At 43.5% G+C, this 13,543-nt stretch overlaps 1 protein-coding gene across 1 annotated transcript; it reads left to right on the top strand.

Moving 5' to 3' along the window:
- The first annotated feature begins 2,741 nt into the window (after nt 1-2,741).
- On the top strand, nt 2,742-4,979 carry LOC125281426 (disintegrin and metalloproteinase domain-containing protein 21-like). The gene has a single exon (XM_048214716.1). It carries the CDS (start codon nt 2,742-2,744, stop codon nt 4,977-4,979), a length of 2,238 nt encoding a protein of 745 aa, XP_048070673.1.
- Nucleotides 4,980-13,543: the final 8,564 nt, after the last annotated feature.

The raw sequence follows: 13,543 nt of genomic DNA, 5'->3' as shown, positions 1-13,543 counted from the left end.
CAGAATACTCATTCTTTTCTAATGCACATGGAACTTTCTCCAGAATTGACCATATGCTGGGTCTCAAAACAGGTCTCAACCAATACCAAAAGACTGAGATTATTCCCTGCATATTCTCAGACCACAGTGCTTTGATACTGGAACTCAATCACAAGGACAAATTTGGAAGAAACTCAAACACTTGGAAACTTAGAACCATCATGTTCAAGAATGATTGGGTAAACCAGGAAATTAAAAATCAATTTAAATGATTTTTGGAGACCAATGACAATGAAAACACTTTGGTCCAAAACGTTTGGGACACTGCAAAGGCAGTCCTAAGGGGAAAATACATAGCCATCCAAGCCTCACTCAAGAGAATTGAAAAATCTAAAGTGCAGTTTTTAGTAAGGAGGGCATGTATTGCATGATGCATTGGGTGTTATACACAATAAATAAAAAAATAAATATAAAAATGTCTATAACACCCAAAGCAATCTACACATTCAGTGAAACCCCTATCAAAATACCACCAGGAATTGTCAGAGAGTTGGAACAAATACTCCTACAATTTGTATGGAATCACAAAAGACCCCAGACAAAGCAATCCTGAAAAATCAAAGCAAAGCTGAAGTCCTCACTATTCTGGATTTAATAGTGTATTGCAAATATGTGATCATCAAGACAGTATTGTACTGGCACAGAAAGAGATGCATAGATCAGTGGAACAGAATAGAATACTCAGAATTGGACCCACAACTCTATGGTCAACTAATCTTCAACAAAACTGGAAAGAATATCCAATGGAAAAAAAGACAGTCTCTTCAACACATGGGGTTGGTAAAACTGGACAGCCACATGCAGAAGAACAAAAGTGGACCACTTTTTTTTTTACACCTACACAAAAATAAATTAAATGGTCGAAAGACCTAAACCTGACACAAGAAACCATCAAAATCCTAGTTGAGAACACAGGCAGTAACTTCCTTTATAACATCCTTACAAATTTTTTCTAGATATATCTCCAGAGGCAAGGGAAACAAATGCAAAATAAACTTTTGGGACTTCAATTTAAAAAAAGAGAGAGGAAACAAACAAACAAAAACAACTACTTCTGCACAGTGAAGGAAATGAAAAACAAAACTAAAAGCAAACTCTGGAATAGGAGAAAATATTTGCAAATTCCACATCTGATAAAGGGCTAACATCCAAAATATGTAAGGATTCTAAAAATTATTTTCACATTTTCAGTAGAGAGCATGTCCGTGGAGCTCAGCATACTGTCACAAAAGAAGCAGAATTCCTGTCTTTCACTTTTGTATTGTGATAAGATCTCACTAAACATGAGATCTACTCTCTTAAAAATTTAACTGTGCAGCTCAGTATTGTTAATACAGTTCCAGGATTTTGGAGCAGACCTCTAGAACTTAATCATCTTGAATAACAGAAAATCATACCCCTTGAGATGCAGCTTCCCAATTTCCCTCCAGACCAACCCCTGAGAACAACAATTCCACTCTGTTTTACTGTTACCAAACCCAAATTCAGCTGCCCATTGTTGGAAAGGCCAATATTCAAGAGATGAGTTTTGATTGGAAAGGAATGTGAGCTTTATTCAGGAGGCCAGCCACCTGGGCAGAAGTCTCACTCCTGTTCAAAAGACAGCAGTGAGATTTCTGCCTGACCTAGGGGATATGAAAGGGGTTTAGGGTAATTGATCAAGAAGGGAGAGCAGTGGTTGGCAACGTTTAAATTCACATGCAGCCTCCATGGTGCCAACTACAAAAGTTACCTCAGCCTCCCTGTATCTTCAGCTGAGAAGGGAACCACACATGTTGCCAAAGTCCAGAAATGAACCACAGTATAGGATTAGAGGCAACAAAACCTGGCTCTCACATGTGCTCAGCAGTACATTCTGTTCTCACCAGCTAGTGTGAGAAAAAAATGACATACAAACTTGTAACTCACCGAATATCACACGGAGTACTGGGGAATGTTTTACTCAGTAAGCTCAAAGAAAGCTTCAAAGCAAAACCAAAACGATCACGGGCACCTGGGTGGCTCAGTCATTTGGACGTCTCCCTTCAGCTCAGGTCATCATTTCAGGGTGCTGGGATCAAGCCCCACGTCAGGCTCCCTGCTCAGCAGGAGCCTGCTTCTCCCTCTCATCCCTGCTCATGCTGTCTTCTAGCTATCTCTGTCTGTCTCTCTCTCAAATAAAGATATAAAAAAAGGATCAAATGACTTACAAATTAATGGCAAACCAGAATAAGACATGTACTATTAGAAAGCCATTATTTCAACACCTATAAGGTAAAATTTGCAATGTCTATCTCCACATGCCAAGGAAGTAGGAAAGAGTGGCCCCCATAGTGAGGAATGGGGGCAATCCACTGAAAGTGACCCAGCAGTACCATGGGACATGGAAGTGGTAAAGGAGTTAATTCTGTTATAACTGTACATCACCTATTCAAGTATCTGGAGGAAAGATTAAATGTGTTGAATCTAGGGATGCCTCTGGGCCCAACTCCCTTCCCATATCCATGCCCACCCACCTCTCCCACACCCACCCCAGCTGAACTGATGTGCAGACCCACCAACTGCCACACCCTGTGACTGTGACCTAATCCCCACAGGTGGCTCCCAGGTGTAGGGTGCTGGCAGCCTGAGGCAGCCCTGTCTCCTGTCAGATGCTCTAGACCTGGCTTCCTGAGGATCCTCCCTTTACCCAGTCTCACTGACAGATGTCCCTGAGAAGGGGCATGGGGCTGGCAGAGGGCCAGGTCACCATGAGGGTGCTCCTCTTGCTGCTTGCACTCTGGGCAGGACTGGCTCCTGTCCAGGGTTCTCAAGGCCGTCCCTCATGGCGCTACATCTCCTCTGAGGTGGTCATTCCCAGGAAGGAGCTGCACCACGGCAAAGGCATTCAGATGCCAGGCTGGCTGTCCTACAGTCTGCATTTTGGGGGCAAGAGACACGTTATCCACATGCGGCGCAAGAAGCTGTTTTGGTCCAGACATCTGCTGATGATGACTCAGGATGACCAAGAAGCCTTGCAGATGGACTACCCCTTCATCCCTCCAGACTGTTACTACCTCGGCTACCTGGAGGAGATTCCCCTTTCCATGGTCACCGTGGACACGTGCTATGGGGGTCTTGAAGGTATCATGAAGTTGGATGACCTTGCCTATGAAATCAAACCCCTCAGCAATTCCCAAAGGTTTGAACACATTGTTTCTCAGATAGTGGCAGACACCAATGCAACTGGACTTGCCTATAAACTGGTACGTAAGGAGATTAGCGACCCCATGTTCTCTCAAGCAAATGCCAGTGCTGTCCCCAGGATCTCTAGTAAGATGTATTCATCCCATCATGGAAGGGTGAAAGGAATGGCCTTAAGTTCCAACTCGATGTATACTGTGTTTAACAACGTGTCAAAATGTACCCAGTTCCTCATCAGGCTATTTAGTTTAATTGACACGTTCTTTCATGCTATTGATATAAATTATTATATTTCATCCATGATCATTTATAATCAGAGAGATCCAGCTGCCATGGGCAATTATCACCCGACACAGAATCCATATTTTCGACACTATGAGAGGCAAGTGTTTCAAATATTTCAACCACATTCATCCTTAATTGTGATAAAAGAAGGGCCACAGGATCAAAATTTTGAGCCTGTGTTGTATGGTGTATGCCGTTTTCGAAACCTTGTCATGCTTGGTTATTTAGGCAGACAGTATTTTTTGTTGTCTGTCATAGCAACACAAAAGTTGGGAAGAAGTTTTGGTATATACTATGATTCGTTACACTGTTCATGCCAGAGAAGGTCCACATGCATTATGAACACATCACCTGGTCTGACAGATTCCTTCAGTAACTGTTCCTATATGCATATGCAGCACATAGTGGGTGGCGAGGTACTCGAGTGCATGTACAGGACTGACACTGTGTATTTCAATAAAAGCCTTACGCACGATCGTTGTGGAAACTACATAGTGGATCAAGGCGAAGAGTGTGACTGTGGCTCCTTCAAACAGTGTTACAGCAACCCGTGCTGTACGAGTGATTGTACCTTCACCACTGGCAGCAAATGTAATACAGGCAGATGCTGTACAAACTGCATCTATTCCCCTGCTGGGACGCTCTGCAGACCAATCCAAACTATGTGTGACCTTCCAGAGTACTGCCGTGGGGAGTCCGTGGCCTGCCCTGATGATTTCTATATGCAAGATGGAACCCCATGCACTGAAGAGGGCTACTGCTATCATGGAAATTGCACTGATCGCACTGTGCACTGCCAAGAAATCTTTGGTAAAAATGCTGTGAAAGGTCCAGATGCCTGCTATACCATAAATATTAGAGCAGAAAGATATGGACATTGCAGAAGACAAGCCGATAAAATGAAGAGTGTTGCCTGTGCCCTCCAGGACATTCAGTGTGGAAGGCTGCAATGTGGTAATGTCACGCATCTTCCCCAGTTGCAAGAACATGTGGGATTCCATCAGTCTCTGATCTCAGGGTTCTGGTGCTTTGGGCTGGACTCACATCGCTCCACAGGAGCAAATGATGTTGGTCACGTGAGACCTGGTACTCCCTGTGCTCCCGGAAAGTTCTGTAACAACACCTACTGCAATGGCACTGTGGCTCAGCTGTATTATGACTGTTTACCTGAGAAATGCAGTTACAGGGGGATTTGCAACAATAACAGGAACTGTCATTGCCACGTAGGTTGGGATCCTCCACTGTGCATTGACAGAGGTGCTGGTGGGAGCATAGACAGTGGACCCCCTCCTAGTAGAATGCGATCAGTCAGGCAAAGTGATGAATCAGTGGTATATCTGAGAGTGGTCTTTGCTCGCATTTATGCCTTAATAGCTGCACTCCTCTTTGGCGTCGCCACAAATGTAAGAACTATCAAGACAGTTAGAGTTAAGGAAGAGATAGTTGATACAGACAATCCTGAAATCAGCCACCAGACTCCTAAAAAACAATAGACAATCCACAGGAGCACGAATGAAACTAAAGTAAGGAGGTGGCAAAGCTGACATCTACATTTCCAGGGGTCTTCCGGAGACACTGGGGTCCCCACACACATCTCTTGACTCTGACAGTCTGTGATAGGTCATTGAAGAGCATTCTGAAATAAATTGTGAAAAGCGCATTGTGCTGGTTTCTATTTATTTTTGTAAGCCTGTATTAGCCTACACTGATCAAGAGACACTGTCCTGAGTACTGAGTCAGCAGCTGGGACTTGAGCTGAGGCTCATGGGTGCAGAACTAAGGGAAGTTGCCACAGGCTCCTGTACGGGCAAATTAATGACATTTTCCCAAAACATTGCTCATGAGCATTGAGGTTTCTCTCATTGTCCAGATAATTTCTCCTTCTCCATCCCAAAGTGGATTCAGGGTGATGGAGGGCTACTACCCACCCAAGCTGCCTGTTGACACTGTGGTGGTTGTGGGCAGTAGGGGAGAGTGACTGGGGTATGATCTCACCTAGTGCAAGCCATGCCATCCTGCAGAGCAAGTTTCTGAATGAGGGAGCCTGAGACCATGATCCTGAATATTGAATCCCATGATATTAATCAGAAAGATAGGCAGATGTGTCCATTGATGACTCTGGTACCCATCTGGAGCCCTAGGAAAGTTCATCCCACCCTTCCCTCCTAGTTTGCATTTCAGGGAGCTGAGCAGTGACAGTAGCTGAGCAGATGTGGTGAGAAAAATCAACTTGATGTACTGAGCTGCTGGCTGGGCATGGGACATAGAGTCCTATGTAAACTCACCCCCATCACCCTTAGATAAGTGTCTAACAGGGATTCCCACTCTGGTTCTCCTAGATGCCTTTTTTTTAAAATTTGTTATTATGTTATGTCTGTCACCATACAGTACATCCTTAGTTTTTAATGTAGTGTTCCATGATTCATTGTTTGCGTATAACACCCAGTGCTCCATGCAACACGTGTCCTCCTTAATACCCACCACCGGCCTATCCCAATACCCCACCCCATCCCCTCTGAAGCCCTCAGTTTGTTTCTCAGAGTCCACAGTCTCTTGTGGTTCATTCCCCCTCCTGTTTACCCCCCTTCATTCTTCCCTTCCTTGTCCTACTGATCTTCCTGCTATTTCTTATGTTCCATTAATGAGTGAAACCATATGATAATTGTCTTTTTCTGCTTGACTTATTCACTTAGCATTATCTCCTCCAGTCCCGTCCATGTTGCTGCAAATGTTGGGTAATTGTTCTTTCTGATGGCTGAGTAATATACCATTCTATATATGGACCACATCTTCTTAATCCAGTCATCTGTTGAAGGGCATCTCGGCTGCTTCCATGATTTAGCTATAGTGGACAATGCTGCTATGAACATTGGGGTGCATATGGCCCTTCTCTTCACTATGTCTGTATCTTTGGGGTCAATACCCAGTAGTGCAATGGCTGGATCATAGGGTAGCTCTATTTTTAACTTTTTGAGTGACCTCCACATTGTTTTCCAAAGTAGCTGTACCAACTTGCATTCCCACCAAGAGTGTAAGAGGGATCCCCTTTCTCCACATCCTCTCCAACATTTGTTGTCTTCTGACTTGTCAATTTTTGCCATTCTAAGTGGCGTAAGGTGGTATCTCAAGGTGGTTTTGATTTGAATTTCCCTGATGGCTAATGATTTTGAACATTTTTTCATGTGTCTGTTAGCCATTTGTATGTCTTCATTGGAAAAGTGTTCATATATCTGCCCATTTTTGGATTTATTTGTTTCTTGTGTATTGTGTTTGAGAAGTTCTTTGTAGATCTTGGATACCAGCCTTTTATCTGTAGTGTCATTTGCAAATATCTTCTCCCATTCTGTGGGCTGCCTCTTAGGTTTGTTTTTGTTTTTGACCATTTCCTTGGCTGCGAAGAAGCGTGTTTGTTTGTTTGTTTGTTTGTTTGTTTGTTTGTTTGTTTTATGAAGTCCCACAGTTCATTTTTTCTTTTGTCTCTCTTCCCTTTAGAGATGTGTCCTGAAAAAAGTTGCTGTGGCCAACGTCAAAGGGGTTGCAGCCTATGTTCCCCTCTAGGATTTTGATGAATTCCTGTCTCACATCGAGGTCATTTATCCATTTTGAGTTTATCTTTGTGTATGCTGTGAGAAAGTAGTCAAGTTTCATTCTTTTTCATATAGCTGTCCAATTTTCCCAGCACCACATATTGAAGAGAGTGTCTTTTTTTCCACTGGATGTTTTTTCCTGCTTTGTCAAAGATCAGTTGCCCATAGAGCCGAGTGTCCATTTCTGTGGTCTCTATTCTGTTCCATTGGTCCTAGTCTCCTTTTAAAATAACCATGCAGTGGTGAGCCTGTGAAACATTAGGGACCTCAGCCCCATCCACCTCCTATGTAACTGGGTGCTTGCTACCCTATTCTCTATCTCATGCTACCTGGGGACCTAGGATGGATGTTGGCCATCCCTGTGTCATTGTGCTCCCCTGGCTTCTAAGACCTGTTCATCATAAAATCTGGGACTCCACTTCCACTGTGGGGTGTACTGAAACCCCACCTTCAGTCAAACAGCCATGTGGTTCTCAAGTCCCCAGTGTGGGAGTTCAGATGCTGAGGAAGGCACCTCTTAACCCAGTGTGGGCAACTTATGCCTATTCTTTCAGTAGGACACAGTCTGCATGTTCTTAATTCAATACAGTAGCTGAGGTTCCCCAGCACAATTTTTCACAAGGATAGGTTTGGGGATGGAGCCAGTGTCTTGGAGCTGAGAATGCCTCACTCACCTCCTCCCCCAGACCTCTAGCCTCTCTGGGCTGGAACTGTTGCTTGCTGGTCTGTAGCACTGCTTGGGCTGATGCCTGGTGTCACCAGGAAGACCCGCCCTAACTTGTCAGTGCTGTAAAAGGTCAGACTCCTGCAGAGACCAACCAGTAGGAACCATTCTGGGGGAGCCCAGGAGTGTGTATTTCCTATTCATCTCTAAAAAGACTGAACTGGGTGTTGGGTCTGTTTGAGATGTGCTATAATCATACGGGAATGTCCTTCATTAACAACAGGGGACCTAATGTGGACAGTAGGGCTCTGCCTCTTTCCACAAGTAGGGACCTGGGGTGCAGCCTATTTGGTCTTGGGAACAAAGGACAGTGTACCTAAGTTAGTGACAAAGGGGAGACCAACTGCTGGACACACTGTGTGACAACTGGGAATTGGGTATATAGCTTAGAGCAGCAGTCCTAGCCCATGACAGTGGTAAATTTACCAGGAGGATCATGGTAGCCTGGGCAGAAAACATAGCAAAGGCACTCATCCCCTGTGGTTGCAATCTTTGGTGCTATCCCAAATAATCCCTAACCTCTAGGTGTGGGATGGGACACCCCAGTGCAGAAGGCCACCACAGGAAGAGCAACTTCCATTCCAGGTGTTCCCTGTCACCATCCACTGTATCAACATGCCCAAGGACCAGCATGAGTGAGAAACAGAAATGCAAGATTTCCTGGAATTATTTGTCCTCAAGGATGGAGACAAAGGCTTTGATTGTCTCTTATGAGTCTTCCCATTGGCTGGGGTAGACAAAATCCCAAAACTCAACCTTCATTGAAAACCCTGAAGGATTAGAGGTCTGTTTTCTTAGGGAGACCCCAGAGGAGCTTCCACACTCATTGCTGCTCCCCAAGTCCTTGCCAAGCACACCAAGCCATCGGGACAGCAGATGTAGACCATATAATAGGAGGAAGTGTTATGAGGTAGAGCTGCCCCAAGTCATCAGAGCCCACTGAGATAAGAAGGAATAGGATCTGATAGTGGGAGACTTGGGTTTTTGTGGCATGACACCTCAGGCCCCCTGGGAGGAGACAAGCCCAGGTGAGACACGTTTCTTCTTAGGTAAAATTGAGACAGTTCAATGGGTGTCTTCTTTTGCCTAGTGTCATGCTCCTGAGAACCTTGGATCATTTCCAACCCTGAGGAGACCCCTTTGTTGCCAGAATCTGAGGAGTCCTTCATAAAGCACAGCCCTAATCATAAGCTTGTAACTTCATAATTCATAGTAATACAAGGTTCAAGACAGCAGGCATTAGCATGGATACAATAGTCTCGTGTGACAAGGAGAATTTTCCTGAAGCCCAAGACTTGTTTTCCACAAACCTGATGGGCCCACCACCTCTACGGACAGGGACCCAGTGGAGGGTCCCAAGGACATAAAGGGCTTCAGGGCCTCTTATCAGCCTCAGTCAAGGGGTGCCACTTCATTCCAGCTCCCTTCCTCTGGGGATGGAGGACTCCCACACCTCTCTGTATGGGCATCCCTGAGATCAGGGTTCCCTAATGAGTTCATCTCAGGACTGCTGGGACACAAGTCAAAACTTCTCTCAGTCTCCTGGGGTTTGTCCAGAGACTGCTGGCCCTACCCTTCAGGTAGGTGCCATCACTGCTCTGAACACAACAGCCTCAGCTGGCTGGCAGGACCTAATGGTACTCCAGCCCTGACCACTGGAGGGGTTGCTGCCAAGGCTCCTGCCTCAGGACCTGGCAGTTCAGGAACCTGTTGCCGCTCCTGTATACATCTCTGGTTACTTCCAGACACACTCATATTCCAGCTTTACTATTCTCACTGACCCTGTAGCCATGTTACAGTGTTTCCCAGGAATCCCTCCAATCATAAGTGAGATGTGCCTCATAGCTTTCCAGTAGAACAGGCCGGATAGTAGAAGGTGTTCAACTTCCCTGGGATGTCACTTTTGGAGCAAACTTTACTGAAACTCTTTGAGCACCATTGGCCCCTTTGGTCCTGCCTTTTCCTGGTAAAGGTACATATGACCTGATGTCCCCATGGCCAGTGGGAACAAACTCAGTACCTGGGCTCTCTGGTGGGAGCTGCACATCAGGAGGCTGTAGGACTGCCACCCCCACCCCTGTCAGATCAAGACTGTATTAACCCACCAATATTGTTTGTATTAGGGGACTGAGCAATATCATCCCATAATTCAAGGTTGCTTGAAGGGAGGGATCATTAACACACCATGACTCCTTTCAATTCCCTTATTTGTCAGGAGTTAAGCCCTTACTAGGAGGTGGCCCTTTACAGTGGACAACTGAAATTTAAATGCCCAGGTCCCCTCCTATGGCTTGCATTTCTAACACTGTGCAGGCAGTTGAGGACATCCAAGGGGCTGCCAGGGAACACATTGCTTTGATTGATCTAACCATATGTTCCTTTCAGCATCAATGGGAGATGAGTCACAGCGAAGGTCTGTTTTCACCCTGTACACCCATAGCATCTGTCTGTGGGTAATCCTGACAGCCCCACCATTGCCATGATATTTTTGCCCCCCGGTTAAGGGGAAGGGCTTGTAGTTCTCCTGGTCTGGACGACTGAGGCCTCTTTCAGTGGTTATTTTGCTGTCTGCACACCCCAATTCCCATGTGTTCCTGTCAGTTTGTAAGACTTTGGAGGCCTGCAGTCCTTGGCAGTTGTAAGGCAGGTTTTGTCACCTGACAGACTTAGTGCAGATTTTGGCCCATTTATATATAACTCGAGATGTTAGGCAGACTTAACAGAGAAGTGCTGAGCTACACCAGCTCATGCACTGGTGGCCTGAGTGCCAGACGACACATTTTGTGGTCTGGAGAGGGTTTGTGCCATTTACACTAGCACCAAAAATCATATGTTATCTTGGAATTAACTTAACCAGAGACATAAAGGATCTATATTCTAGAAACTACAAATCACTCTTGAAAGACATTGAGGAAGACACAAAAAGATGGAAAAATATTCCATGCTCATGGATCAGAAGAATTAACATAGGTAAAATGTCCATGCTACACAAAGCAATCTACAGTTTCAATGCTATCCCGATCAAAATATCAATGACATTTTTCAAAGAACTGGAACAAACAGCCCTTAAATTTGTGTGGAACCAGAAAAGGCCATGAATCACCATGGAAGTGTTGAAAAGGAAAAACAAACATGGGGGTATCACAATGCCTGATTTCAAGTTGTACTACAAAGCTGTGATCACAAAGACAGCATGGTACTGGCACAAAAACAGACACATAGACCAATGGAACAGAATAGAGAGCCCAGATATGGACCCTCAACTCTATGGTCAACTAATCTTTGACAAAGCAGGAAAGAAAACATCCCATAGAAAAGAGACAGTCTCTTCAATAAATGATGCTGGTCAAATTTTACAGCTATCTACAGAAGAATGAAACTCAACCATTCTTGTACAGCATACACGAAGATAAACTAAAAATGGATGAAAGACCTCAAGTGAGACAGGAATCCATCAGAATCGTAGAGGAGAACATAAACAGTAAGCTCTTTGACCTCAGCCACAGCAACTTCTTTCATGACACATCTCCAAATTCAAAGGAAACAAAAGCAAAAATGAACTTTTGGTACTTCTCCAAGATAAAAGCTTCTTCACAACAAATGAAACTGTCAACAAAACAAAGAGGCAACCCACAGAATGGGTGAAGATATTTGCAAATAACACTATAGGTAAAGGGCTGTTATCCAAGATCTATAAAGAACTTCTCAAACTCAACACCAAAAAAAAAAAAAAAAACAAAAAAAACAAAAAAAAAAACCAAATAATCAAGTCAAAATAATGGATTTGTGTAATTTCTGTGGTGGTTTCCGAACACTTCAGATTTTTTCCTGGTGAATTTTGTTTGGGTCATGATGGAAATTTTGAACTTGATTCATTCACTTACCCTTTCTTCTATGGGCAAAATGACTAGAAGGAGGAAATCACAACAAAGAAAAGAACCAGAGGCAATGTTCTCAGCCACAGGGGTAATTGATATGGATATAAGAATGATGTCAAAGAGATAATTCAGGATAGCAATTATAAAGTTAATAGCTAGGCTTGGAAAAAGCATACACAACAGTACAGAATCTCTAAGGGTGTAAATGAAATCTAATCAGGCCAGTCTTAAGAATGCTATGAAGTAGATCCAATCTAAATTTGATGCTCAACAGCTAGGTTCAATGAGAGAGAAGAGAGAATAACTGATCTTGAAGACAAACTGATGGAAAGGAAGGAAGTTAAGGAGACGAGAGAAAGACAACTCAGAGCCTATGAAGAAAGGCTTTGAAAATTTAAAGATGCCTTGAAACAAAACAATATCAGAATTATTGGGATGTCCAAGGGGTTGGAGAGAGAGTGAGAGAGGGCCAGAAGGTATATTTGACAAATCATGGCTGAGAACACCCTAATATGGGGAAGAAAACAAGCCTTCACATCCAAGAGGCAGAGATGACCCCTCCCAAAATCAATAAAATAGATGAACACCCTGACATAAAATAGTGATGTCTGCCAATCTTAGAGCCAAAGAAGCTATCCTGAGAGTAGCCAGGGAGAAAAGCTTCCTTAAGTACAGAGGGAGGAACATCACAATAACATCAGGTCTGTCCATAGAAACCTGACGGTCCAGAAAGGTCCGGCTGGATACACTCAGGTTACTAAGTGAGAAGAACATGCAGCCAAGAATAATTTATCCTACATGCCTGTCATTCAGAATGGAAAGAGTGATAAAAAAAAACTTCCAGGACAGGCAGAAATTGAAAGAATATGTGACCACCAAGTCAGCCCTGTAAGAAATATTAAGGGGGATACTGTAAGCAAAGAGAGACCTCAAGAGTAACATAGACCAGAAACAGAGACAATCTACAGAAATAGGGATGATACAGGTGATACAATGGCACTAAATTCATATGTTTCAATGGTTACTCTGAATGTAAATAGACTAAATGCTCCAGTCAAAAGACACAATGTATCAGATTGGATAACAAACCATGATCCATCCATATGATTTTACAAGAGACTCATTTTAGACCTAAGGTCACCTCCAGACTGAAAGTGAGAATATTTGAAACCATTTACCACACTAATAGACTTAAAAGAAAGCTGGGGTAGCAATCGTCCTATCAGAATGATTAAATTTTAAACCAAAGACTGCAGGAAGAGTTGTAGAGGGACACTATATCATACTTAAAGTGCATCTCCAACAAGAAAATCCAACAAATGTAAATATTTAACCTTAACTTGGGATCAGTCAATTGTATAAACTAATTAATAACCAAAGTAAAGAAAGACATTGATAATAATACATGAATAAGGGACATCAACATCCCACTCACAGCAATGGACAGATCATCTAAGCAGGTGATCAACAAAGAAACAAGAGCGTCAAATGACGCATTTGACCAGATGGACTTCACAGATATATACAAAACATCCCATCCTAAAAGAACAGAATATTCATACTTCTCGATACACATGGAATATTCTCCAGAATAGATTGCATACTGGGTCAGAAATCAGGTCTCAACAGATACCAAAAGATTGAGATAATTCCCTGAATATTTCAGACCACAATGGTCTGAAACTGGAAGTCAATCACAAGAGGAAATTAGGAAGGATCTATAACAGTTGCAGGTTAAAGAGCATCCTGGTAAAGGAAGAACAGATCAACCAGGAAAGTAAAGAAGAACTTAAATAATGGAAATTAAAGGGAATGGAAACACATTTGTTCAAAACCTCTTGGATACATCAAAGACAATTCTAAAAGGG

Source organism: Ursus arctos, unplaced genomic scaffold (assembly GCF_023065955.2).
Source record: "Ursus arctos isolate Adak ecotype North America unplaced genomic scaffold, UrsArc2.0 scaffold_42, whole genome shotgun sequence".
NCBI classification, from domain to species: domain Eukaryota; kingdom Metazoa; phylum Chordata; class Mammalia; order Carnivora; family Ursidae; genus Ursus; species Ursus arctos.
This window is presented reverse-complemented; position numbering and strand designations above follow the sequence as displayed.

Bases quoted from the DNA above. Each gene is read 5' to 3' on its own strand.
- LOC125281426 (XM_048214716.1), top strand. From the start codon at position 2,742: ATGGGGCTGGCAGAGGGCCAGGTCACCATGAGGGTGCTCCTCTTGCTG.